Source organism: Chelon labrosus, assembly GCF_963514085.1.
Source record: "Chelon labrosus genome assembly, chromosome: 20".
NCBI lineage: Eukaryota > Metazoa > Chordata > Actinopteri > Mugiliformes > Mugilidae > Chelon > Chelon labrosus.
Window position 1 is genome coordinate 21860896 of NC_140353.1, and position 24687 is coordinate 21885582.

General features: G+C 42.6%; 2 protein-coding genes across 2 annotated transcripts in view; one reads left to right on the top strand and one right to left on the bottom strand.

Moving 5' to 3' along the window:
- The first annotated feature begins 1272 nt into the window (after positions 1 to 1272).
- adi1 (acireductone dioxygenase 1) lies at positions 1273 to 4682 on the top strand. The gene is made up of 4 exons (XM_084569269.1): positions 1273 to 2109; positions 2521 to 2640; positions 2898 to 3077; positions 3992 to 4682. The coding sequence occupies exons 1-4, from the start codon at positions 1987 to 1989 to the stop codon at positions 4106 to 4108; spliced, it is 540 nt and encodes a 179-aa protein (XP_084425395.1). The 5' UTR covers positions 1273 to 1986; the 3' UTR covers positions 4109 to 4682.
- A 61-nt stretch (positions 4683 to 4743) lies between these two features.
- trappc12 (trafficking protein particle complex subunit 12) overlaps positions 4744 to 24687 on the bottom strand; it is a 30687-nt gene continuing 10743 nt past the window's right edge. Inside the window, exons 3-11 of the mRNA XM_084569267.1 lie at positions 19255 to 19368; positions 17067 to 17205; positions 14189 to 14301; positions 13822 to 13894; positions 12636 to 12709; positions 11308 to 11406; positions 10342 to 10445; positions 7613 to 7700; positions 4744 to 7000 (exon numbers count right to left, since the gene is read on the bottom strand). Coding sequence (XP_084425393.1) covers positions 6758 to 7000; positions 7613 to 7700; positions 10342 to 10445; positions 11308 to 11406; positions 12636 to 12709; positions 13822 to 13894; positions 14189 to 14301; positions 17067 to 17205; positions 19255 to 19368 — 1047 coding nt within the window. The 3' untranslated portion in view covers positions 4744 to 6757. The remainder of the gene's footprint in view (positions 7001 to 7612; positions 7701 to 10341; positions 10446 to 11307; positions 11407 to 12635; positions 12710 to 13821; positions 13895 to 14188; positions 14302 to 17066; positions 17206 to 19254; positions 19369 to 24687) is intronic.

Here is a 24687-nt window from a genome sequence, read left to right on the forward strand (position 1 = left end):
TTTGAGACGATGAAAATGCAAAATGAACATGCAGTGAAAATGCAAAATCTTAAGGATTTTTTAAAGGAAATGATGACCTTGTAAATCTACATAATACGGCCACAAAAAGAATTGTCAAAAGCATCAAAGACTTATCTGTCCTATTTTCAAGAAGTATAGCCCTCCTATTACTCTTATATGCCAAAAACAATAGCTAGTCATGATCCAATAGCACTTTGCTAGACCCTCCATGCCTAGTAAGCCCATGACCATTAGTGTGTTATTAGTTGCTGCAGCTCAGGCTCATGTTGCCATAGTAATTTTCAGGAGTGCAAACATTAAAGAGTTCTTGTCTGTTTCAAGATGATACAGAATAACAAAATGTTCTGTGATACAGGTGATCATATATTTGAGTGTTTTGTAGCTCTTGTTTATCATGCCTGCCAGATGTTATTGGACTCCTACCTATGTACACAGTTCTGGACTGCAGCTCAGTCAAACTCTTTGAAATGCAGGAAATATAAAATGGATTATATACAGAGGTACCATGCAAAACAACCCACTAGTGGTGGCTAGTGTGTCCCCTGAGGCCAGTGACCGATTTAGTGTAGCTTCTGTTAGCTGTCCCCTGGCAGCCAAGGAACAAACTAGGGCAGCTGGTTGAGGTACAAAGGAAGCATAGTCGTGCACACTGGCCTGTGGCTCGCCACGTTTCAAATCCACTTTCTCCACTCAGCTGGGATATGTTCATGTGTGCTTTCAGTGAGAGAGAAAGGGACTTCACAACTTGTTCCAAAATAAGTATCATTTCCCTAGTCATGGCGCACACACAACCAACTGGTTGTCCATGGTTCTTATACAACAACAGCGATCCATTAGAGACAGCAGCTGTATGCAATATTATATGCGCCCCACCATGAGGTCGGTGTTTATTTGCATACAGAGTGCAAAACTGAAATCAAATATGAAGAGCTGCCTGGGGACGCATGCGGAGACACATTTTAATGTCTGGTGTGAACACAGGCCACTTTGATCAGTTTGTGCCCTCTCTTTATCTGTCTTTCTTTCTCTTTCCATGTATAATTGTGAGAAAAAGAAGGCAGATATTACAAATGTGTATAACACTGGCATCCACACATAGTGACTCTACTCTTCTTCTCCGTAAAGTGAAGATCAATAAAGAAAAAGATAAAAATCGACATTTTAATTTCTCCGTAGGGTTAGGGTTATGATAAATATCAAAAACCATATATTTACGCAATGGACCACCTCGACGAGGTGGCCGAGTGGTTAAGGCGATGGACTGCTAATCCATTGTGCTCTGCACGCGTGGGTTCGAATCCCATCCTCGTCGAACGTTTTCATTTTCGAGTTTGCCTAAAGATTTACTTTGATTGTCTTCTTGTCGTTTACCCAAAATAGCTCTAATTAACTTCACCTGTATCACAGTGGCTACGCTTGTGATATGTTTTCCGTTTTAATTCATTATTTTTGGCTTTTGGATTTGGATTTTGGCTGTTATTATTTAGTAAATTTCACGCAAGCTATCAAAATGAGTCTGATTCGTGTTGATACACTCGTGAGCACACAGAAGAAGGAATATGCACACTTGCAAGGATAAGCGTTACAATATATCCGCCATTGAGACTGGAGTTGTAGTTCCCAAATATAACCACCAGGGGGCAGTATTTACCTATGAATTCACTTACAAGTCGCTGAACTCCAACACTCAAGATTGAAGCTGTCAAGAACAACTAATACTTCCGGTGGCAGTTGTGTCTACCCCGGCGTCATTTGCAGATTGTAACAGCAGTTATTAGCAGTATTGGCAGTGACAGGCAGCCCACCGAATCACCTCCACACATTTAATTTAAACGACAAAGCAGCACGTACAACTTTTGAATACAGGAAGTCACGTGACAGGCAGCGCAGCAGCAACAATCGTCTCTCACTACGCGTGTAGATCAGAGTCCAGCTGTCAACGAGAATCCAGCGGTTATCTCCAACATGGGTATAGAAGCCTGGTACATGGACAGCTCTGATGAAGACCAGAGGAAGCCGCACAAACTGAACCCAAACCAGCCTGTTTCTTTGGACCAGTTAAAGAAGCTCGGCGTTTTTCACTGGAAGGTAAAAGTTTCAACCTCTTCAACTGTTGCCTTCAGGTTCCCAAACAACAGTCGACTTTTACTAAATGAAGCGGTTTGGTTTTTCAGGTGTGCGCACTATATGCATTCACAAAGCAGGCTCTGATTATTACTGACTATTATATTAACCCATAGTGGCTCTCAATAACGTACAAACATGTCGATAGCTGTAGAGTTGCAGTCGATGGAAGATTAGCCATTAAGGGCCTGAGATTTGTAACCGCTTTCTTCCAAGGTCTGACTTCTAATTAAACCCTGCCAGCGAGATGGCTCCATTTTGTGCCTACTATCACAATCATAATAGCACAGGAGAGGCTTGGACAGGGGATAACTGCTAGGGGGACATCTACACATGAGTAGTTTACTGACCAGAGTTGTTTTCCTGTTTCTGCAGCTGAACGCTGACATCCATGAAACAGACCCAGAGCTGCAGCAGATCCGCAAAGACCAAGGCTACTCCTACATGGACATCATCACTATTCACAAGGACAAACTACCCAACTATGAGGACAAGGTAACTTGCAAAGCTGTGCATGTTAAGCAAGCCAGTTTTCCTCCTTTCTTCTGAGAGTTTTTGTCAGAGAAAATGTTACATATAGTTGAAAGTGCCTTAGAAGACGTTGCAAAAGGATGGTCATGTTGATCTTATATACTATTCTCCATTGATTCAGTCACTTGTGACATTTGGACAGCTACTGCTTGGGTGTAATATTTCATAATTCAACAAAGACACCGCCATTACTCAGACCTCTCGCCTGACTGTCCCTTCAGCTGAAGATGTTCTTCGAGGAGCACTTACACCTGGACGATGAGATCCGCTACATCCTGGACGGCCAGGCCTACTTTGATGTCAGGGACAAGGAGGACAGATGGATCCGAATTGCCATGAGCAAAGGGGACTTGATCACGCTGCCGGCTGGCATCTACCACCGCTTCACCCTGGATGAGACGGTACTTCTGACAGCACCTGCTAATGAGACACACAAAAATGGAAGACTCACTAAAACGACTGCCCCCAACTGACTAAAGAGCTACCTGTATTTCCATACAGCCCCCATCATAAGTGCTTTATCAAATAGGATACACTTTACCTAACATGTAAAATCAAATGTTTTTGAAGTATTTAAATAATGCATACTGTCTGTATTACACTTTCAAGATTGTCATCCTCAAAGAGGTGCAGATGCAGATGTGTGGTATTGACTGAGGCCACTGGCCTGTGAAGCTTTTGTTAGTTTTTCCACTTACAATCAGTGCACTTATAGTCACCTCGAGGATGGTGGTCTTGCAGAGCCTCAGTACAGCAGATTTTCTTTCCCATAACTCGTTTAGAGTTGATCAGCTTCTGGCTAGCTAACCCAGCTGATTTCCGTAAAGCAAGCTAACATGTTGTTTACATGTTAGTAATCATACATTAAAAGGAGAAATCAACATTCACAACGCTATACTTAGGTATTAACACAAGTTGGCGCTGTACCGCAGTTGATATTTCAGACGAGGTGGCCGAGTGGTTAAGGCGATGGACTGCTAATCCATTGTGCTCTGCACGCGTGGGTTCGAATCCCATCCTCGTCGGTCAGTGTTCTCCCTTTTACAAGTATCCAGTGATTATTTTAAGAACGCAATAGAATTACAACCTTTCTGATAACTGGCCGCTTTGATTTTCATCTAATATCTGTATGATCATTATTCAGTTTACCTCCAGACTGCTGGTCTTGATTCAGCAGCGTTTCTTTGTCAAATCTGCGGCCAACTGATTTCTGTAAGGCAAGCAAACACGCTGCTATCATGAAGAGTAACAACTGGTTAAGTGAGCCTTCATTCAGCCACATTCACACTGATCTGAACATTGTTTGCTTCCGCAGAACTACACTAAGGCCATGAGGCTGTTTGTGGGGGAACCGGTGTGGAAGGCTTACAACCGGCCGGCCGATGACTTTGACATCCGTCAGAAGTACGCGGCGTCTCTGCAGGGATCTTGAGAGAACCAACCACGAATTGGATTCCGTACCACTGCGGTTCACACTACAATCAGAGCTTGTAATGGGTTTCTGCAGATTCAAATCAAGTAGGTTTACAGTTAAATTAAAGCTGATAGTTTGAGAGCTAGAGTTTCTGTAAGTATATTTACAGAGACTGTGATACTATGACCAGATCATAAACAGGTTATGCATTGTCATAAATTGTCCAAGAGGTTAATGTATCAGGAGTAACAATTTTTAATGAGCCATTCTGAAATGTTACCTTTATAATAAGCATAACTAATGACATAATAATGTTTTATGTACATGAGTTTGAATTCAGGCCTTTTGACCTGTAATGGTACATCACTTACTTCAGGATATGCTGACTAGTGCCTTCCTCTATTAAGTCTGCTGTGTTAGGTGCTATTAGACTTTCCCTCAACAATACATAGACATTAATTATGCAACTAATAAGTCTTTTCTAATTCCATATTCCAGTGAATCAAAGTGGGAGATACTTGACCTGTCTGAACTAGTGGGTTGGGTTATCACTGACTTAATATACTGTTCTAGTTGAAAATAAAGCTGCTGCTATTTCCAGTCTGTTGTGTTTTTGTTGTCATTCCATTAAACCCGGCAGGTTGATTTAAAAGAAGAGTTTTATTTAGATAAAACGAGCTCTTGTAATATACATAAATATAATCAGCACAATACATAAACTGTGGAGGACAAATCAATAAGACAGTTATTTTGATAATCATTTAAACAAGGAAAAACAAAATCAGCTTCTGATATGTACAATTTCAGATCTAATATTTTACATTTGTTTAGTGGACAGAATACAATGCAATTTGAAGGGCTTGTTTATTTTCACTGCACCAGTTAATAACCTGCCAGCTGAAATCGAGTGGTCTTTGACTGTTAATCCAGTATTACAGGTGTCTGCAGAGGAAGAAGCTTTAAAATTACCTCGGTGGAAGTTTATTAGTCTGTAAGCACGCTAAAGCTCAGGATAATGCCCATGTCAGGTCTCACATTATGAGCCAGCAACTCCCTTAAAACCACTACCACAATGTAGTGTCATGTACGTGTGTGTTCTGCAGTCTGTTCCGCAACCTAACATTTTGATTACTTTGACAAGTCCTTCGTAGTGGCGTTGGTTAGAGTCTGTGTGCTAAAATTTCAATAGTTTGAAAGCGGATTTGGGAAACACGTTCCCAACTGCATGCTAAATATGAAGCTGTAGCTATTAGATGTTTATCTTAGCATAAATACTAAAAAGAGGGAAGCAGCTAGCTTGGGGTGGAGGCACTGGACTGTAAAGACCTATCAGTGCCACAGCCTGTAAGGAGAGGGTCATGTGAATTTCATCTGAACAGAATAATCCGAATTGACCCTGAAAAAAACTATTAAAACTAAACAGCACAAGGGAGGACATGGTAAGCTGGCTAACCTACCACATCCTTCCAGTCCTATTTAATTATGACACAACAATGATTTTAAATATAACCAATGCAAAATGGCTTACAAGGCAAGCAAAGCCTCCCTCCAAAATGTATGTCCTTAAGGAACAATCATGGGTAAGTAACTTGTAGCTGATCAGGTTTTACAAAATCCCGTGCATTACAGCTTCTTTCCCTTGAGTTCTTTCATTCAGTGAAACACTTCCACCAGTGCTGCTCTGCTTCTGTTCACACTGCCTCGCTGTAGAAATATGTACAAGAGAAAACAGTGCACTTCAGAAGAAAGGTAAAAACCATCACCTGTAAATTCCTACTGAACAGGGAATTCAGTTTCTGTAAAAGCCATTACAGCGGTAGGAAGAGCTCACACACAGCTGGCAGTAAACAAGGGAAGGTTGCAGCCAGATTAGTGGAGATCAGCTGACGAGCAGCAACCTCAGCCCTCATATGACCTTCGCTTTGCAGGTTGCAGCGTTCTGTCAGACTCGCATTTCCTGTCTCGTTTCATGGAGTCTCCGCTTGTTGCTTAGCAACACTTGGTGGGCTTGGTCAAGAAATAGTCCGGTGCATACCCCCTGTGAAACTCACTTTTCACACCTTTGTTTTTGTACTAATTAAACAAGATGTGTGTTGATTAGACAGATTCAGAGGTGTCAGCTGGAGGATTTGTTTTAGCTTTGGAGACAGCTAGGCTAGCACAGCCCCCTTTCAAGTATGTATGCTAAGCTAAGCTATCAGGAATAGCTTCATATTTAGCATAGGTGTGTGGAATTAATCTTAAATAAAAAAAAAAACGAATGTTTCCAAAATGTCAAACAATGCTTTCAATCGGTATAAAATGTCATCTCTTGCACATCCAGGCCTTTTTAAGAGGCCTTTCCAAAAATGTCAATTCATCAGTATGTGTGATCTAAGTAAATGTGAGGATTACTGGGTCAAGTTGCTGTGCGCCCTGTGTGCTTACATTTAGAGAAATGTGTACTCATGTGTGCCTTCCCAAACGGATTTACTAACAATAAAACCACTTCCCAAATATCCCACGTCAACTTACATTTGGGAAACCAAACATTCTGTCACCACACTCTCACAGAAGCTACAGACGTCTTCCCCTCTACAGATTGCGTTCTTGGGGTTTTATTCTGTCACACAGCAGGACACTCCAGTAGTGCATGAATCCATCCTCTTCCAGTTAACCTCCTCCCTCTTAGACCAGTTTGAGGCACTGTGTGTTGAAGCTGTCTCCCTCCCGACAGGCCACGGCCTCCAGCAGAGCCTGCTTCTTCTGCGTGCTGCGCGACGACTCGAGCTCATACATAGTGGTCAGGTTGAAGAGGACACTCTCGTGGAGGTACAGTGTGGGGTCCTGCTGCACCAGGCCTTCCAGCTGGCCCAGCGACTCCTTCAGTCGCCCCAGGTAGAGCAGGCACACCGCTGCATTGTTGTTGGCCTGGGAATTCATGGAGGGAGAGAGGGAAGGAGTGGGGACAGAAGAGTTTAAATATGAACTCATCATTAACGGTGTTCCATTTGGAATTATGCCACTTTTATTTATTTATTCTGGCACTGTAGAGTTCCACAAATCAGAAACCTCGCCACATTAACTAACCGGATGAATCAATGTTGTTTCATCTAGGTTTTATTCTGCTTTTAGATTAAAAATACTGGAAATACCTAGAATTCCTTTAAAATTCATGTTACAGACAAAATGTAAAAACAAAAAACAATGTGCTCAAACTGAAAATGAGTGAAAACAAGCAATGCACAATTATATTCACAAAGGGAATACTTCAACATTCTGGCAACTACTGTATCTGTAACTTTCTTTTAAGCATCAGAATGAGGTTAGCTTAACACAAAGACGATTCCAAGATACACACACCAGCCTCTGTTTTCTGGTGAACAGCTGGATGCAGTATTTGTGTGCAGCTTCCTGAGACTTAACGTTGCTGTGATGCTGCTTGTCTCTGCAGAGGGACATGCTAGAGAGCCCTAACCCTGCGCTCACCAACACTACAGACTGAGACGCCTCACAAAGTGTAGTGCACCTGGTGGTACTTACAACAGGGTGTTTGGGGTCAATTTTTAACACTTCAACGAAGGATGCGTGTGCTTCAGCGTAGTTGTTCTGACTGAGGTAGACAAAGGCCCTGGAATAACAAACACACATTTGATACAAAAACAGTACTGGTGCTACACTGAAACGAAACCTGTGTGCTATGTTCAGATCACAGTGGTGACAATAGAAAACACACAAGCATCTACCGTATAGTAACAAAACCGTGTTATAAAGAGACACAATGGCAAAGCACGAGCACCAGAGTGGCTCGGTAGCCCTGGTTACATAACCATCACATCCATTATTAAAGTCTGGTCCGGGACCTTCTTGCACGTCCGGGTTTGAGAGGTCAGGCGCCGACGTTGGGTGCAGCAGCTGACTTCCAGCCGCTGTGGATGGGACTGAGGTCAGGGCTTTGTGAAAACCAGCCAAGTTCTTCCACATTAAACTGTGATCACTGATTATTTATGGACCCAACTTTTTGCATGGCGTCACTGGCACGTTGAAGAAGAAAAGTCAAACACAACATTGGCAGCTTAGACTACAGTATTGGTATTAAGTATTAGAAGTATTAAAATCCTACTCAATTTTGAATTGATGTCTCCCTTTTACTGTCTGTACCCGGCCAGCCTTAAACAGATGGGTCCCTCCATATGAGCTGGGTTCTGATCAAGGTTTCTTCCTGTTAAAGGGAGTTTTTTCTTGCCACTATGGCCTTCATGCTTGTTCTGGGGGTTCCAGGCCGGGTTTCAGCGCGGGCTGTCTATTCTTCAGGTGAGATTTTAACCACGTTTGCTTTCGCTCGACAACTGTAGCATTAAGTTGTGCCGAAATCATCCAGATTTTTTAAATCCAAAATATCAAATCGGTAACTGGATTTTCCACCAACTATCAGAGGGAGGATTCGGGGATAAACAGGCACAGTACTGTAGTTTGAGCCCTGCCAAAGGGGCCTACACCAAACCAGGGAAAAACAAAAACTATGTTGACAGGAGAGTGGACATACCCTCGGCCATAAGATGTATTTTAATTATTTAAACATCTATAATCTATAGACCATCTGCTTCTTGAAGCTGCTACATTAACATTAAATGCTAAATATCTATTGCACAAAAAGTGCCCAAAATAAAGAGTTAATATTGTATTCGTATAAGCTATGTGCTGTTTCAACAAAATCCCCATTAATTGTCTTTATTCATCTCACAAAGTTTAATAACTGACTACAGTCCCAGCTGTGGCCGTTCTCTCATGTCAGCTGCTTATATTGTTCACTTGTGTCTTTGTGTGACTGTCCTTGAGGATGGTATGTATTGGTCTGGTTCAGTCACACAAAGCCTTTTGTACTTTGTCCTTGTTCCTGTCGTCCAAACTACCTTTAAACGTATTCTTTTTCTCTAAACACGCAGGGTTACTGCACGGCCACTGACGAGCCTACCCCACTTTAACTCCTGCTAACACCAGCAGTGGAAAAGCTTCAGTCACAGGTAGAACTGACTATTCTCGGTGACCCACCCTTAATGCACACTGTATAACAGGACTTAGCCCCTGTTGCATTAACATCTGTCCTGGGCAATCCGATCGCGAGTGACCAGCTTTTAGGACCTGCCGTCACACCTAGCATCAAAGAGCATCTCCACGTGTGTCTCCAGCCCAGCACTTTAGGTCCGATCTCAGTTTCGCGCCCTGTATGCAAATAAACACCATCATAATTTGGAGCGCAGCAGAATATTAGAACAGCTGCTGTCTCTCATGGATCGCTGCAGAATCACCAACAGCTGTTTGTCGTGTACGCCTAAGGACTTGGGCACACACGTTAAGTTATTACTCACTTATCCTCACCCTGATGTTAGGTATTACAGAGACCTGGACAAAACTCAAGACTATAACTGAACCTTGGAAGCTTCCATATGACTCTAACAATAAAGAGAAATAAAGACACTGATGATTACTGAGGAAATACACTTAACTCCAATGATGTTAACATGCGGTTTAATGATAGAATCGCACACAATGCTCTTATATTTGTGTATGTATCTTTAGATTTATTCATTATTCAGTTAGTAAACAGCCACAAGGCAAAACAGCACTTATGCAAGAGGACCCCTGCTGCCTGTGTAGTCTTTAGTGTAATCCAGGATGCGTCGTGTGTTCACACTACCAAAGGTACTTAAAGCTGGCCACTTGTGATCAGCGTGCCCAGGACAGATGCTAATGCAAGGTCTGAATGGGGCCTTATATTCACTATATACCTACAGTTAAGGAATTCAGGATGTCAGCCAGACATGGTACATAAAAAGGTTCCATGTGACAGCCATACTGTATATCACTCATATGAATGATTTCTACAACACATGACAACGGCTGGTAGATCATCAACATGAACATGACGTTGTTAAATATAAGACAACAGATTAGATTTTGCTCTTAAGGATAAGAATCTTCTCTGAACAGGTATAACTGGTATGCCTGTATAACTATATCAATCAAAACGGGCGTCAGCAGTCACAGTGTGAGCAACACGGCTAGTCACCTGAGCACCGCTTCATACATCACATCACCTCAGGCCAAAGCTACGCAGGTGTTAGCTCCTGTGCTAAATCACATAGCAGGAAGAAGCCCAAACCTGTGAAAAGCCCCGAAGAAGCCACTGTGTCCAGGGAGCAAAGAATTATCCTGAACAGCAGAAAGTTCACACGCTGTACAGAGGCGCTAAAAGCACGACACACACGTACCTGTTCATTAGCACGCATGTGGTGTGACTGGGCTGGCTCCCTTTCATCTGGCAGGCTTTCTCCACATCCTGGAAGTACCTCTCCGCCGTTTTAACGTCTCCAATCTGGCAAAGAACAAAGCGCCGGCAACACTTTAACCGCTGAGCTCTCTGCGTTTATTAAGGTGTGTGTATATTGTAAAATAGGCCAAGAACAAATACGGTGGATTTCATGTAACAATATTGACAAAAATATATATATTAGTGATAATAATACAACAAATATTGAGAATGAATTTGTGAAGTAGGAGTAGTTTTTTTTGGAAGACCAGGCCTTTAGAAAGTATTTTGTGTCTCTACCTGCACTATGTCCTTGTGGACAAAAGCATAGTAATGTTAAGTGTACGTTAGCTGCGACTCTTAAGGGACATTCCGCTAAAGACAAACATCCAATCACTGAGTCCCTCAATCAGTTTATTGGGAGTTTTTTCTAAACTGAGATCCCAGAATATCATTCAACGAAAAATTCAAAGTGGGTCTAATGCATCCAGGACAAGCAGCAGCTCTTCTGGGTCTGCTGTGGCTTTTAAATACCATGCTACTTTTATGATGCCGCTCTTTGCTCTCAATAAAGATAAGACAGCAATGATTGTTATTATTAATTATTAATTCTTATCAGTCGAAGATTTGATTTGTAAAAGTGGAGCGAGATGATATACAGTATATCAAACCTATGTGTGTTATGTAAGGATCTAGTGAGCCTAAGCTGGCATGCTGGGCAGATAGACAGTGTGTCAAAAAACACATTGTATTTACATTTTTTCACATGTACAAATGTTAAAATATCCAGACGGAATGAGTTCATTTTTGAACTTCTTAAACTAGCCGTTTCCCCCTGCTTCCAGTCTTTATGACAGGCAAGGCTACTCCAACGTACTCCAGGAAGCAGGGTCTTATAATCTAGACATCCATCTGTTAATGCGCAGACCTGCAAGAAGATGCGTCCTATACCACTGAGCAGCTGCACACTCTGCTGGGGTTCGTACTGGATGATGGAGTGATAGGTCTCGACAGCCAGAACGAAGTCCTGAGGACAAAGAAAGAGAGAAACAGATTAAAATAATAATAATAAAAAAGAGCTAAATAAAAGGGAAAGTGAAGAATGGAGGACAATAGAAAAAAAAAAGACATGCCAGAAGCAAATCAGGTAAAGTGAGGCAAACAGTAAGAGGCAGAGACAGGTGGAGGGCGAGCAGAGGAAAAAAAAGAGCAGAGTTTAGGCGTGGAAAGAGAGAGAGAGCATTAATCAAACATATGGAGTATTAGCGGGGCGATGTGACCCTCCTCCCACCTCCACACTGTGCTGCTACACATCGCTCACCTGGCGACTGGAATGCTGAGCGGGCCGACAGAGAGAGGTCAGATGAGTGTGTGTGTGTCTAGAGCTAATGTGCGCTGGACTGGAAACAAGGTGCAGAAAGTGTGCGTACTGCACGTGTGCATCTCTGTGCGTACCACAATGGCAAAAACTTTGGGCACAAAAGCGAAATACAAAATGCTAACAGCAATGAGACTGTAATGCAAATGGAACATTAGATTTATTGTTCAATATTTACATTAATTTACATTAATTTAAACTGTACAATTATACAAATGTGTTATGGTGGCAGCTGTTCAGTTTTCTGTTTGCTTTCCTTTGTGCTTTGTTTTAACTGTGTGTTATCTTTGTGTGCTACTTTTGTTTGCTCCATAAAGGTTAGGTTGCATGACATGCAGTATTGTCCTTAAAGCAAATAAATCCCATGGAATAAAAGTATTGTACATGTAACTAGGTATTTCTGATTATTTACTATAAGGTGTATCATGGAAATGTACTAGTGAGGACATTTAAAAGTAATTAAATAAGTATTTATGTGGCAACTTGTGATCTTGTTAAGAAAGATTACTATTACTATCAGAAATGTGAGCTGTTTGCTTACGGACAACAAAAATTCTGAAATTGATATTGTACTAAAGCAAATTTGAAATGTTTTCAACTCAACTCTCAGCAGTAGGTGGCACTGTGTTTCTCTCTATAGCTTGATCTGAACCCACACCCCATCATCTCTCTCTCTCTCTCGCTCTCTCACTGACCAAGAATCCAATTAGTGGTCAGTCTGTGGGGATTTCACTGCGAATCCTCCACCAGCCTGGCATCAGAGATCTCTGAGACTCACACACACACACACACACACACACACACGGGCAGACTCAGACACGCACACAGGGACACATTCACTCCAACACACAGTCACACAGGCAGTCACACACACCTACCTTCATCAGCAGCAAGCAGTTGGCCATGGAGTACATGACCCGGCTGAGACGAGACCTCCACAGCTTAAGAGATGCTACAAACAGGAAGAGAAGAAGACAGACAGGGACGGGGAGGGGAGAGGGGGGGGGGTTATTCCTGCATGGGTGACTTCCAATTGTTATTCCACCTGCTTTTTTGGGCACCCCTGTAACATTGTCCTTTTACCCACACTTTCACCCTTCGCTCTTATCCCTCCATCCCTCTCATTACACCCCCTCCCCCCTCCACCCACCGATCTCCCCACCCCGTCCTCCCCCTCTACACCAGGGTTTATTTTAAGGCGAGGTGGTGAGGAAGACACTGCGGCACACTCTGCTTTCCTGTTTCTACTCAGACAGTGCGCCCTGTGGAAGAGCCCGTGTGCACTGCCTATTACTATTCATCGGCGCACACGTGTGTCTGTGTGAGTGCTGGGGAGAAGAGCTAATCACTCAGTAGGGGTCTGATGTGCGAAGGCAAGGCCCTGCGTTATTGACTTGACTGTCGACTGTCTGCGTGGGTAGAGAGAGGAGAGACAGAGGACACAGCTATTACACTGCTTTCGGGGGGGGGGGGGGGGGGGGGGTTCGGCACACCCTTACACATGCATTTGTACATGCGTCATCCAGCCAATTTTCCTAATTATAGGCAAGCATATTGGTAGGACCATAGGATGGTGTCCTTTTTTTAAACTAACAAACGTATATTGGAAAAGTTGATAAAAGTCCTCTGGATAGAAAAGACGAGAAGAATAAGTGATAAAGTCAGGTTGCGTGGAGGTGTGTCTACCCAAAGCTGGTGAATTTCAAATGAAGATGCCTGTCTATTTCCCTAGCACACTTGTGCAGATGTGAGTGGATTGGGTAGGATTGATCTGTATTGATCTGTTTGGCGTGAAGGGCTGGAGAGACCATTTGATATTCAGCGTGAGTACCGAAGCAGTGAGGTGCTAAACACTTTTAGAGCACCGCATTGGTGTGCTTGTGTGTGTGTGTGTGTGTATGTGTGGCCGAAGTATGCTGCAGTCCTGCACCAGGTGTGCCTCTGCCTCAGTGCTCGTGTGTGCTGTACCCACTGGGGCCCATGACCTCACTCTCCTCCCACAGTGTAATGCAGTCTGGGACTGCAGCCAGGCCCGTAGCCAAATGTCTCTGCGCGTGTGCTTACCTTGCCTGTTGTCTTGCGTTAGGGTGATCATGCTGCCATCCTCAGCCAAGCCCTTCTCCAAATTCTCCACAATCTGTTAAGGGAGGGAGGCGGGGGTAGGTGGGATTCAAACTTCAGTAGGGTAAGTTGTTTTACTGCCAGCACTGAAGGCTTTTGGTGTGTGTAATAAAAATCTGCATATTCAATAACCCCTTAAATCCAACCATATTTGGCTGTTTACACAGGTGGGCTTAAGGATTTGTATGGCTGATGTGCTCTTCTGTGGGTGTGTAGTTCAATTGTGTGCATACTACAGAATATGCATATCTTTATGTTCATCCAGAGGCTATGCTCAGGTATGTGTGCGCGCGCGTGTGTTTGTACTAACAGCAAGGCAGACGGTTTTGAGACTGTGCAGGCGGTCCAGGGCCTCCTGGGGCTTGGCCAGGTACTGGGGAAGCTCGGCGTGCAGCAGCCGCATGGAGAACGGTACCATGGAGCCTGGATGAAAGGGAAGGAGGGAGGAGGGAATCAAGAGGAAAACGGGAGATGGGAAGGGGAAAATAAGAAACAGGGTGGGATGAGGACATAGCAGAGAAGAGAGAGAAAAAAATAAGAGGAAGGCAGAGAGAGGGAGAGAAAGACACAGAGCGCGAGATGAGAATATAAACCCTTCCACCCACACACAGACTGCACACAGCCCTGGAGGCAGGAACCTACAGATGGCATTGAGCTACGTATGGCTGCTTATTAAACCCTCTCATCTCTCTCTCTCTCTGTGTGCTGCACAGCTCCATCACTCATCTCTGCCTCATCCCTCTACATCATTCACACCGTCTCTTTCACGCACGCAGACACACACACACATACACGCAGACACACACACACACGCGCAGACACATCCCTGAGGAAGAGCCTATATTCAGGTGAGTCCCCGGGCTTTGATCAGGGTCTCTTTGATATTGTCATCAGATCTGAAACTCAGCTAGCTGGTCCATCTTCGGCTGCGGCTTCTGCCAGTCTGCGTATCTCAATTTCTATCTTTCTTGTCTGCCTGCTTTCTATCTAATCTATCTGTGGAACATGAGACGCTCTCCTTTCCATCACACATCCCTTTGTCTGTACTACTGTCCGGTGTGACATGGTTTTATCTTCATGCTAACTGGACCGTGCTTCCTTGACTCTGGTTAGAAATGAGGAATCCATAACTTGGGCGACTGTGAATCTTCACAGACATGCTAGAATTAAGTTTGTAACTGAGAAGAAAAACAAGCTGTGAAACTACAAAATTGTACGGACTTCCATAAACTACATTTAAAGTGGTTGATTAGTGATAAAGTCTAACTTTGGTTCATTTTTAATAATTGACATTGAAGAAGCTAGATGAACTGTTCCACACCATTCCATTTTATAAAAAAAACAGCCGTAAGCTAGCAAGTTCGGTGGGAAAATGTTACTATCTAGCAATACCAACCAGTGCCTGAACTACAACGGAGGTAATACTTGCAGAAAATTTGAGTGGTAAGTTGTTCTGTGAAACGCAAGTTGCAAATTAAAGGGAAATCATAACATATACAGTTCAGTGACCGTAAGAAAATGTATTATTCTCCATTAGAATTAAATACACTGTAGAAGGCACTAAATGTAGACCATAGCTAGGACTGCACACAGTCCATTCACGCTGCGAGCGACAAGAGCTTGCAACTGGTGATGCAACATTGTGGCCGAGCGTCAATCAAGCTCTTGGTGACATTACTGACGCGGGGGGTTTGGAACAGACACTGACGGTACATCACAGGGGAGAAGCAAATGCATATTACTGGCTGATGCCTCACCACGTCAGAGGAGCGACAAAAATGTGTCAGACGTCAGCTTGTCACTTTATATCGCTGGCATCCACTAAAAAATTGATAGCGGCTTGTCGGTCTCTCACTGCTAGTGTGAACGCACCATCAGGTGGTCGGTTTTTCTGCTTGGATCATTTGGATTTAGAATTTCAGCAATCCACACTATGACCTAGGTCATAATGTCGACAAATATGCAGCATCGCACGTCTGTATGTGATAGCGAACTAATGAATTCATGATTATATTTTCATAGTGTACTCTTGCAAAGTTAGATGCCACTTAATCCTACACACTAGTCCATATACCCAAAAACTACTTTGGTGAGAAACAACAAATGTAAGTAGTACTGTGTTCACCGTTACACTTAGAAGGGATTTTTTTTTTATAGTTTTGTATAATAATCTCTATTATCTTCATCTTAAACAAATAATAATAATAATAATAATAAAAAAAAAATCTGTGGACTTGCATTACATGTTTGCAGATGTTAATATGTTTGAGTACAAATTAGAATCAGCTTTTCGTTTGTTCAATTAATGACAGACATCTTTAGGGTTAGGTTTAGGGTTATTGATTCTGTTTTAAGTTATAAGTCAATCCTAACTCTTGGGAGAGCAATACATGGGGCAGCCATCTCTTAAGGCGTTGCTGTGATCACGGGTAATAGGTAGTCGATGAAAGCGTTGGACTAAAAAAAAATGTTCGACTTCTAATGCTAGGCTATACAACTCATGCCAGTTTGTCTGTGAGCAACTAGTAGGGCACAAAGCGTTTAATATTGAGCAATGGAAAGTCAATCGGTGCTCTCTTTAGAAGGCTGTGCACTGTAGCTTTGAGTGTTTTTTTTTTTTTTTTTTGTATGAGAGTGTGTGGTGTGCATGTGTGTGTTCAGCTGTGTCTCTGCTACTGCCTTCACTGTGGTAGCCCGAGGGGCGAAGCAGATCCAAAGTAATGGGAATACATTAGAAAGCAATTCATGCAGTGTAAAAAGAGAAAAAAACAAAACCTAAGAACTGCTGGATACAAGTAGAGTTGTTGGAGCTTCTCGACGATATAGTCTGATATCAAGCTCCTGGCAGAAACTTTCCTTTGAATATTTAATGGGGCAGTGGTGGTATTCTTGTGTATTCTAAAAAATGTGTGTAAAATGCAAAATCCTTTTTGGAAAGTGAGAGCAGACTAATCACACATTCAAAACTCACAGATAAGAGTTTTAGAGTAGCTTTTTAGCACTGTAATGAAATCTGCTATTCAGATGGCTCGCCAGGAGTTTCACAGAACAGCTTTGGAACATATTATATAAGAAAAGAGATATGAAGTGATGCATGCATAAAAGGTCAATAACAATAAGACCATAAATCAGAAAATGGTATGGGTTAACACGAGCTGAATGTGCATGTGCGTTTGGGGTTCATATACCTCTCCTCCCAGGGTAAACCGTGGGGTAGTACTCATAGTAGAGGTCTGGCTGATCCAGGTTGCCAAACGGTTCAAACTCCAGCTCAGCGTTTGGATAGAGGTTCAGCTTGATGAGAAGAGCCAGCCGCACAAACCAGAGCTGGAACACACAAAAACACACCTCCCTCTGTTTATAAAATGCATGAAACATTAATCAACAAATTGTACGAAAGCAGCAAACAGAGACACACCATGCAAACTGCCTTCTTACAGTCAGAGTTGTAATGCACTCTGCTTGTCATCTCTAGACTCTGTGTATATGTGTGCATTTGTACATATGCTGATTGTCAGGTAGTAACCAATGAGAGAGTAAAAATTTACTTCACTCCCATGTCTGTCCAGACTCATCTATTGTGACTGATTGTTAGTCCACAATGGAAATACACCACGAGCCTAAATAATTTATCTATAATTTGACAGACATCATTCTTCCAGTGGTACGGTCACGTTGTATAACCTCTGTGGCAACTTTTGGCACTCTGTGACTCCTTGAGACTCCACAGTGGCAGACAATGACAGTCTCTCGACAGTCAACAGACTCACTGACAAGGATGGGGGCCATAGGTCTTGGTTTGTTTTCACAACAGGTCAGCAGTTTTAAGTCTGTAAGGCATGTTGGTTATTGAGTGTCCATGTTTGACTTCATTCATTTATATATTTTTTTTGCTGAAGTTGTATTTAATTACGTTTGCCAACGATCAATACAATAATGAAATCTGTGTTTCAGTACCAGCATGTAATTATGCAATGATAATAGCGTAAACACAGATTATGTACAGAAAATGTCCCTAAAACAGAATTCATCCTGTTTTTTTACTGTGTGTTTAACTGCTGCAGCGCAGAGTTAAACATTCAGGCAGTTTCCCTTGCCGGCTCAAGTTTGAGTGAAGGATGCTGTACTGTATATGCTGTGTAGAGCTAATTCACATCTGGAGGGCACAATCTGTTCCAGGACCGTGTTGTGTAAATTCTCATGAGCTTTTGACAGTACACAGCCGTATGGACTTGGACGGAATCCCAGGCACACGCTGTATCCGGAACTGATTGAGTTGGGGATGGACTGCCTCGCTGTGAGACAACATCACAGAAGGATCCAGAAGCTTTGTGAGTTGCGCGTGAAGCGGCAGGACACTGTCATTAACACTGAGGGCAGTAGCACTAGTGGCAATGACAAAGTCTTTGTGCAGTGGCATTAGGTGAACTGTTTACAGATTAAAAGGTTGAGGAAGAACTTGGAGAAGACTTAAGGTGAGCTGATGACTAAGCCAAATGATGTTGTGACTGACCTTTTCATTTGTTCTTGGGTACATATTCAACCATTTTCAGTCTGTGCATATTTAGTTGGAAGACATAGAGATTTCACTATGCTACTCATGCAGCCACAAGCTTATCAAACTGTATTGTTATCAAGTTGGGTTACACACCAAGACACTCTCCGTTAGGGGTTGTCAGACGTCATTAAAACTGAATGAGTTTCAAGATATATTCAAAAACCCATTTAAAGAGGTTTAAAACATGAACTTTAGAAGTGTGTCATAATGTTTAAGACAGTAAAGCTAACTGTAAAATGTGGCATGTTGCAACGACATGGTCAATTAATTTAAAGTCTCATGTGGAAAGCAGACCACAGGGGTGGCCCCCTTAATGAGCTTATACAGCCATCCATCATGTGGATAGAACTGCACAAACACGGGCAAAAAAAAAAAAAGGAAAATTCAGGAAGAACATGAAAGGACAGCATTCCAAAAAAATAAAATAAAATCAACAATGAGAAAATCTCTTCATTGTCCTGTAACAGATGTCGGTGTTAGTGGTCCTGTCTATCATGTGCGCATGCAGTAGAGTAGAGGACAAATCTCACATCTGTTCCCCGAATATGTTGTTCATGTTATTTTAATAAACTGTACCATCAATTAGAACTGAAATGTGGTATATTTCCTGACGGTTTTCTTCATTTGGTCTATTTTCAACTACTGTAAATGCATAAGATGTTTAATTTTCAGGTACAGGTTGAGAAATGATTACATTATGCTTTAGTAAAAACCATGTCTTGCCTCCCAGCCTCTCTACCACCCACAGGAAAACAAAGATAGACAGACAGGTGAGAGACAGAGACGGATGGATGAAGAGAAAGTCATTGGCGTCCTACCTGCAGTGAGTCTGTGGTGTGGGAGGTCGGCTGGCCGGCCTTGCCATATCCCTGACCGTGAGCTGTCAACAAACGGCCAGTCAGATCTACTGCAGCCCGCCAGTTCTTACTGCTCTGCAGGAAAGAGAAGAAAACATGTCTGAGACACGACTGCTTCAGTTATTACACGTTACTAACAGGATACACACCTTGTTTCATGAATTTACGTGCACGTATCTCTGTTTTCATGGCTGTTGTCATCATAGACGGAAATGATGGCAGCAGCGTATTCACCAAAGCATCAGCCTACAACTGATTCCAGCAGGTCAAATCTTTTATTCTTATTCTGTACAAGAGTATATTTACTATCCACCATTTTATTTGAGTATGAGTTGTATAAATTATAAAGTGCCCTTTGTATAGTGCAACCATTAAAGTCTTTCTGCTAACAGTCCTTGGTTTTATAGATAACCAGCGGTGCCACTCCACACATGCCAGTGACGAAGCAAAGTCATGATGATTCATAAGCATCCAAAACCTAAATTCACTCATCGTAGAATGAAATTCTGAGTGCTTGTTAACTGGATTCAAAAGCCCAGGCAAGAAATCCTGAAACTGCTCATAATACTGGAAAGTTCAATGGCAACAGAAAATGGTTAAAAACTTTGAATGAAGTTAAGTGGACTTGGAGCCGATTCTTTTGTCTGCAGTCTCCAACCTCTTAGCAACCTGGCAGAGTATCAAAAAGGCAGGCATCACAACAGCTTATACCAGTTTCTTTTGAGGCAGTGCACCAGCAATTCAGCAGTAGAATAACTGTAGACCTAGCAGTTGGTGGAGGCTAGCTATAATTTCACTGTTCACCATACCTACCTTTCACCTGTCCATCTTCCATTTAAATTTGCTTAGAGTTATTTGGCAACCTGTTTACCGACGGACTAAACTATGAAGGGCTGTAACTACTAATTATTTTAATCTAATGTCTATTAGTTCTTCTTCTTGTCTGTTTAGCCTGTAGTACAAGTCCAAACCCCCAAACTATTTATTTTACAATGATGTGAAACAGAGAAGAGCAGAGAATGACTGTCTTATAATTTAAATGGTTATCTCAATTAAACATTTGCTTCAGGCCCATGTCTCTTACTGATCGAAGCAGTTACGACTTATTAATAAATAAATGACAATACAACAGGTATGATTATATGATAGCATCCATGGAAATCCAATAAACCAGAAATATTGTTCAATGCAACACCTTTTCATAGCACCATGACATTAAAAAACAAATCCCTAATGGGAAAAACTTCAAGAGAGGAGGTATTAGAGCAAACAACTTCTGTCCGAACAGTACAATGAGAAGTGACAAGGCCTCTAATTTACAGGAGACCACTTCCAGGACGTAATGGAGGCAAAAATGCGGCATGTTTCACTGTCTCATTAATCAACTTACACCAGTGTCAACTTCAAACTGATACTAATGTGACATTTCAAGCTGAAGAATAAAAGTCAGTACATGTGAAATGAGGCAGGTGTGTAAGTGCACATTGATTTGTTGAACTGCCAACCATTAAGGCTGGAGGACAAAGTACCCCCCCACACACAAACATGGTGGACTAGGGAGGATGCGCACACACACATATATATATATACACACACACAAACACACACCTTGATATTAGCAGCATCTGCTTCCACAGGAGGTGGTACAATAGGTAAGAGGGGGACAGAGGTGGGAGGGGGGTGTAGAGTCACCCCACCCCATCAACACACATGACAAGGTCGGCTCGCCGATTGGGTCCTAAGTGCTGTGCCATTCATCACAGCCAGGGAGCTAATTAGGAGAGAGGGCTACTTTCTTTCTAGTCATCTTTATCGCAAAACACATCACCCCTTTCTTTCTCTTTCTCAGTTGAAGCCGTCCTCTCTTCCCCTTTCATCCTCCTCTTCTCTTTTTTCTGCCTTGCTGCCTTTCACACCTCCTCGGGATTCTCCCATACCTTCTTTCCCCTCCACCTAAGCATTTCCTCTTCTCCTTCCTCTCCCTCCATCTCCGCCCTCCCCTTCATCTGACTCTTATTTCTGCCTCCCTTCACTTCCCGCTGTCATTGTTTCCTCATATATTGCCGCTTCCTCAACCCACCCTCCTCTGCTCTCCTCTCCTGCCCTGTGCCAGTAGCTGCGCTGCTTCTGAATCTTCATTAGGGGGGGAAATGAAGCTGAAAACGAGGAAGCAGCCTGGATGGCCAAAAGCAGCTGCAGTCACTCACACACGCACACACACACACACACACATATCCTGCAGTATGCTAGAGTACACCACTGCCCTGCCACAGGGCATAAGAAGAAGACAGGTGTGCGAATGTGTTTCTAGGTGTCTGCATGAAATTGGTTATATGGGGTGCAAAAGGAAAACGAGAACAGCTAGCAGTGAGCCAGGAGTGGTGTACAATAGCTGCATTCCTCGACATATACACACCGAGACTTGGAAGAAATCTGGCCCACATGCGGTGAAAGAGTGCAGAAGTCAAAGTTGGCCATGGTGGAGGAAAGAGGAAAAAAAAGTAGGAATAATGGGCCAAAAGAAGATAAAAAGAGAGAGCTGAGGGCCAGGAAAGCTACAGAGAGGCACCGCAAGGAGCGAGAAAAAGAAAAAAGAAAGAAAAAACCCACAAGGTTGGTAAATTGAAAGTCAGCTTAGTAGTACGTAATAATGCAGCATCACTGCTACGCATGACTTTGTGCTGTGGTATTTTCTTAAAGTGTATAATTTTTTTTTACTTTAATTGAACCAAGCATTATAGACATACAGAAACTGTGGCATGAGCAGTCATCGGCAGGCTGAGTGGCAGCATAACAGGGTCAGCCTCCGTTATAAATGTGATCTGAGCGCCCTCGAGTGCGATAATAACACACATTTCTGATCACTGTCTAAAATGTTTGAACCAGAGGACCTCACTGATGAAAAAACTGAAGAATGATCACAGACCGGACTGTGTTCAAGATGCTAATCTAACATTTAGAATGTACAGGGTCTTGACTTCGGCTGTCAGCATTGATTACAGCTGATGAAATTTCTTTTCTGTCATTTCAATTTACCTCAGCGAATTCTGGTCCAATAGTGTTTATCCATATGCCCAGTATAGAGCCGTAGGTCATCAAACTGTGGTCACATGAAACTGCAGCTACACAGTAGAGCATGACCACTCTAGTGCTCACGAACGTTATTAGTATTTATCCTCTGCATACTATATCAGAGGACATGATCCCCGGAATCCACAGCAATTGATCTGAAGAGATAGATGGATTGCCACGGTCTGACCTTTACAAAGTGAGGGCCAGCCGAATAGCATTACCATGTCTGGAACTGCACTGCTGCATGCTACCGTAAAGTACAGGTCAACACATACTGTACATCATTTAAGATCATATAAAGTGCTTTATGATGGTTGCCATGAATTTCATCATGCACACAAACCACGCTGTCACTCCCAAGGTCTGAATGACTGCAATTAACAAAGAATGGGCCGTGGGATGACAAAAAGTTAGAAAAACGATAGGTGGTGATTAATAATTTGGCTCAGCTCAAATGACTCCGCAATAATGCATAATCAGATTCCCTCACAAATCAAATGAGGGGGCATTACCTTAGTGATGTATTGCCACTGACAGAAAATGAAGAGTTGACTATAGTGGCTTCGTGACAGGACTGTATGTAGGGATTCTGTATCCACGTCTTCAGCACAGGGCTATTTGTCTTATGTACTACTTTGGGGTTATTTTTAAGGAAAGTGGGCCTTTGCTCCTGGCAGAACAAAGACATCAAACAAGAGAAGAAAGAAAGGACATAAAGAAGAAGAAAAGGGAGAAGTCTGATAAGAAGCTGAAGGTTGATGACAGCGTAGTGCTCCAGATTTTTGCCAAGGCCAGCACTCAAATCCAAAAGTTACTGAAGTGATTCGAAATGATCCTAAAAACAGGGAGGTAAAGTGTAGACACTGAGCAGGATGTGGACAATTAAGCCAATATTACTCATCATGTACTCATTCACCTATACATATCTTATATGTAACGAGGGCTTAAGAGATGCTTTGAATATGTTCTGCATTACAGAAAACAACTTCCCTCATTCTAATTAACTGATTAATTAAGTGTAACTTCAGTAGTATTACAGCGAGTCACTCAAACTCCTACATACTCACACCCACCGAGACAAATGTGTGCAGTGAAAATGTGCACATATTACTTGTTCCGTCTCTCTTTTTACACATAAACACATTTACATAATTAGTCTCGTCGTGAGTTTAAAAGGGGTGAGGCTTTTTAATTGTGTTGAAGATCGGAAGTTCGGCGCGCCAATCCTTTGGTGAGTTTGAAAAAACCCTGCATAACAAAGCCAGATGAACAAACGAACGCCCACTTGTTCTCTCGCAAGACCCAAAGCCTCCAGGCGAGTATAACTTAAAAAGGCTTCCTCACACCAGCTTTTGTTAACACAGGGAGCTTCAGTGCTACTTCAATTAAGCCCCTGCATTTTGGATTACACAGAGGGTGTGGGGGGAAAACATTTAATATGCTAAAATGGCACACCAGCCATTGCAACAGCAGCTAACATTACTTTGATGGAGTTGGTCTGGACACTTGAACCAAGGGACAGTTATGGCCCTCGAGCTGAAGGATGCCATGCATCCTTGATGCACTTATGTGAACTTCCCACAGCAGCCATTTTGTTTCCCACAGGCAATCGCCTGGACTCTTCAAACAGTATCACAGAGAGACATCTAGACACAAAGCAGAATAATATATTCCATGAATGCGCCGTGTTAACTTGTAGCTTGTAAGAGAACTCAACGTAACACTCCCAAAGATGGCTCAACAAGTTCTAAGTGATGTCCCTCAGGGTAACTGATGGACCAGTGGGCTACTGGATAGCGTTTGATGGTTTGGTTGTCAACAATAACAACATGTCCCATTTTCCTTCCCCTCTGAGAGTGATGCTTAAGACAGCATTTAAGAGTTTTGCGTCAGGCCTGATCCGTAACGAATGACTCCCTAAGTACAACACACACAGCAAGGATTCCCTGACTACAGTTGATGCTGACTGATTTGGGATATAAATTGACTGGCCATCATCATCAGTTATGGTAACCATGTTTTTTCAAATGTAACTGCTGAGATCTAGGAACATAATGAAAACCCACAACGGAAGGCAGAGCACAATCGACTGATTCATAGAAGCGAGGGATTAAGGAAGAGCTATAAAGACAACCTCTCTCAACTAAGAGTCTAAGGAAGAAACTATCTATTCTTTAATACGAAGGTCACAAAAGTAATGTGAAGAACAAAAAATGAAGCGTGACAAATGAGTTCCAGTTATGTACAACTGGCCAAATAGTGTGTTAAGTAGACACACCTGTTGGACGACTTTGATTTTGGAGAGCAACAAAAACACCTGGA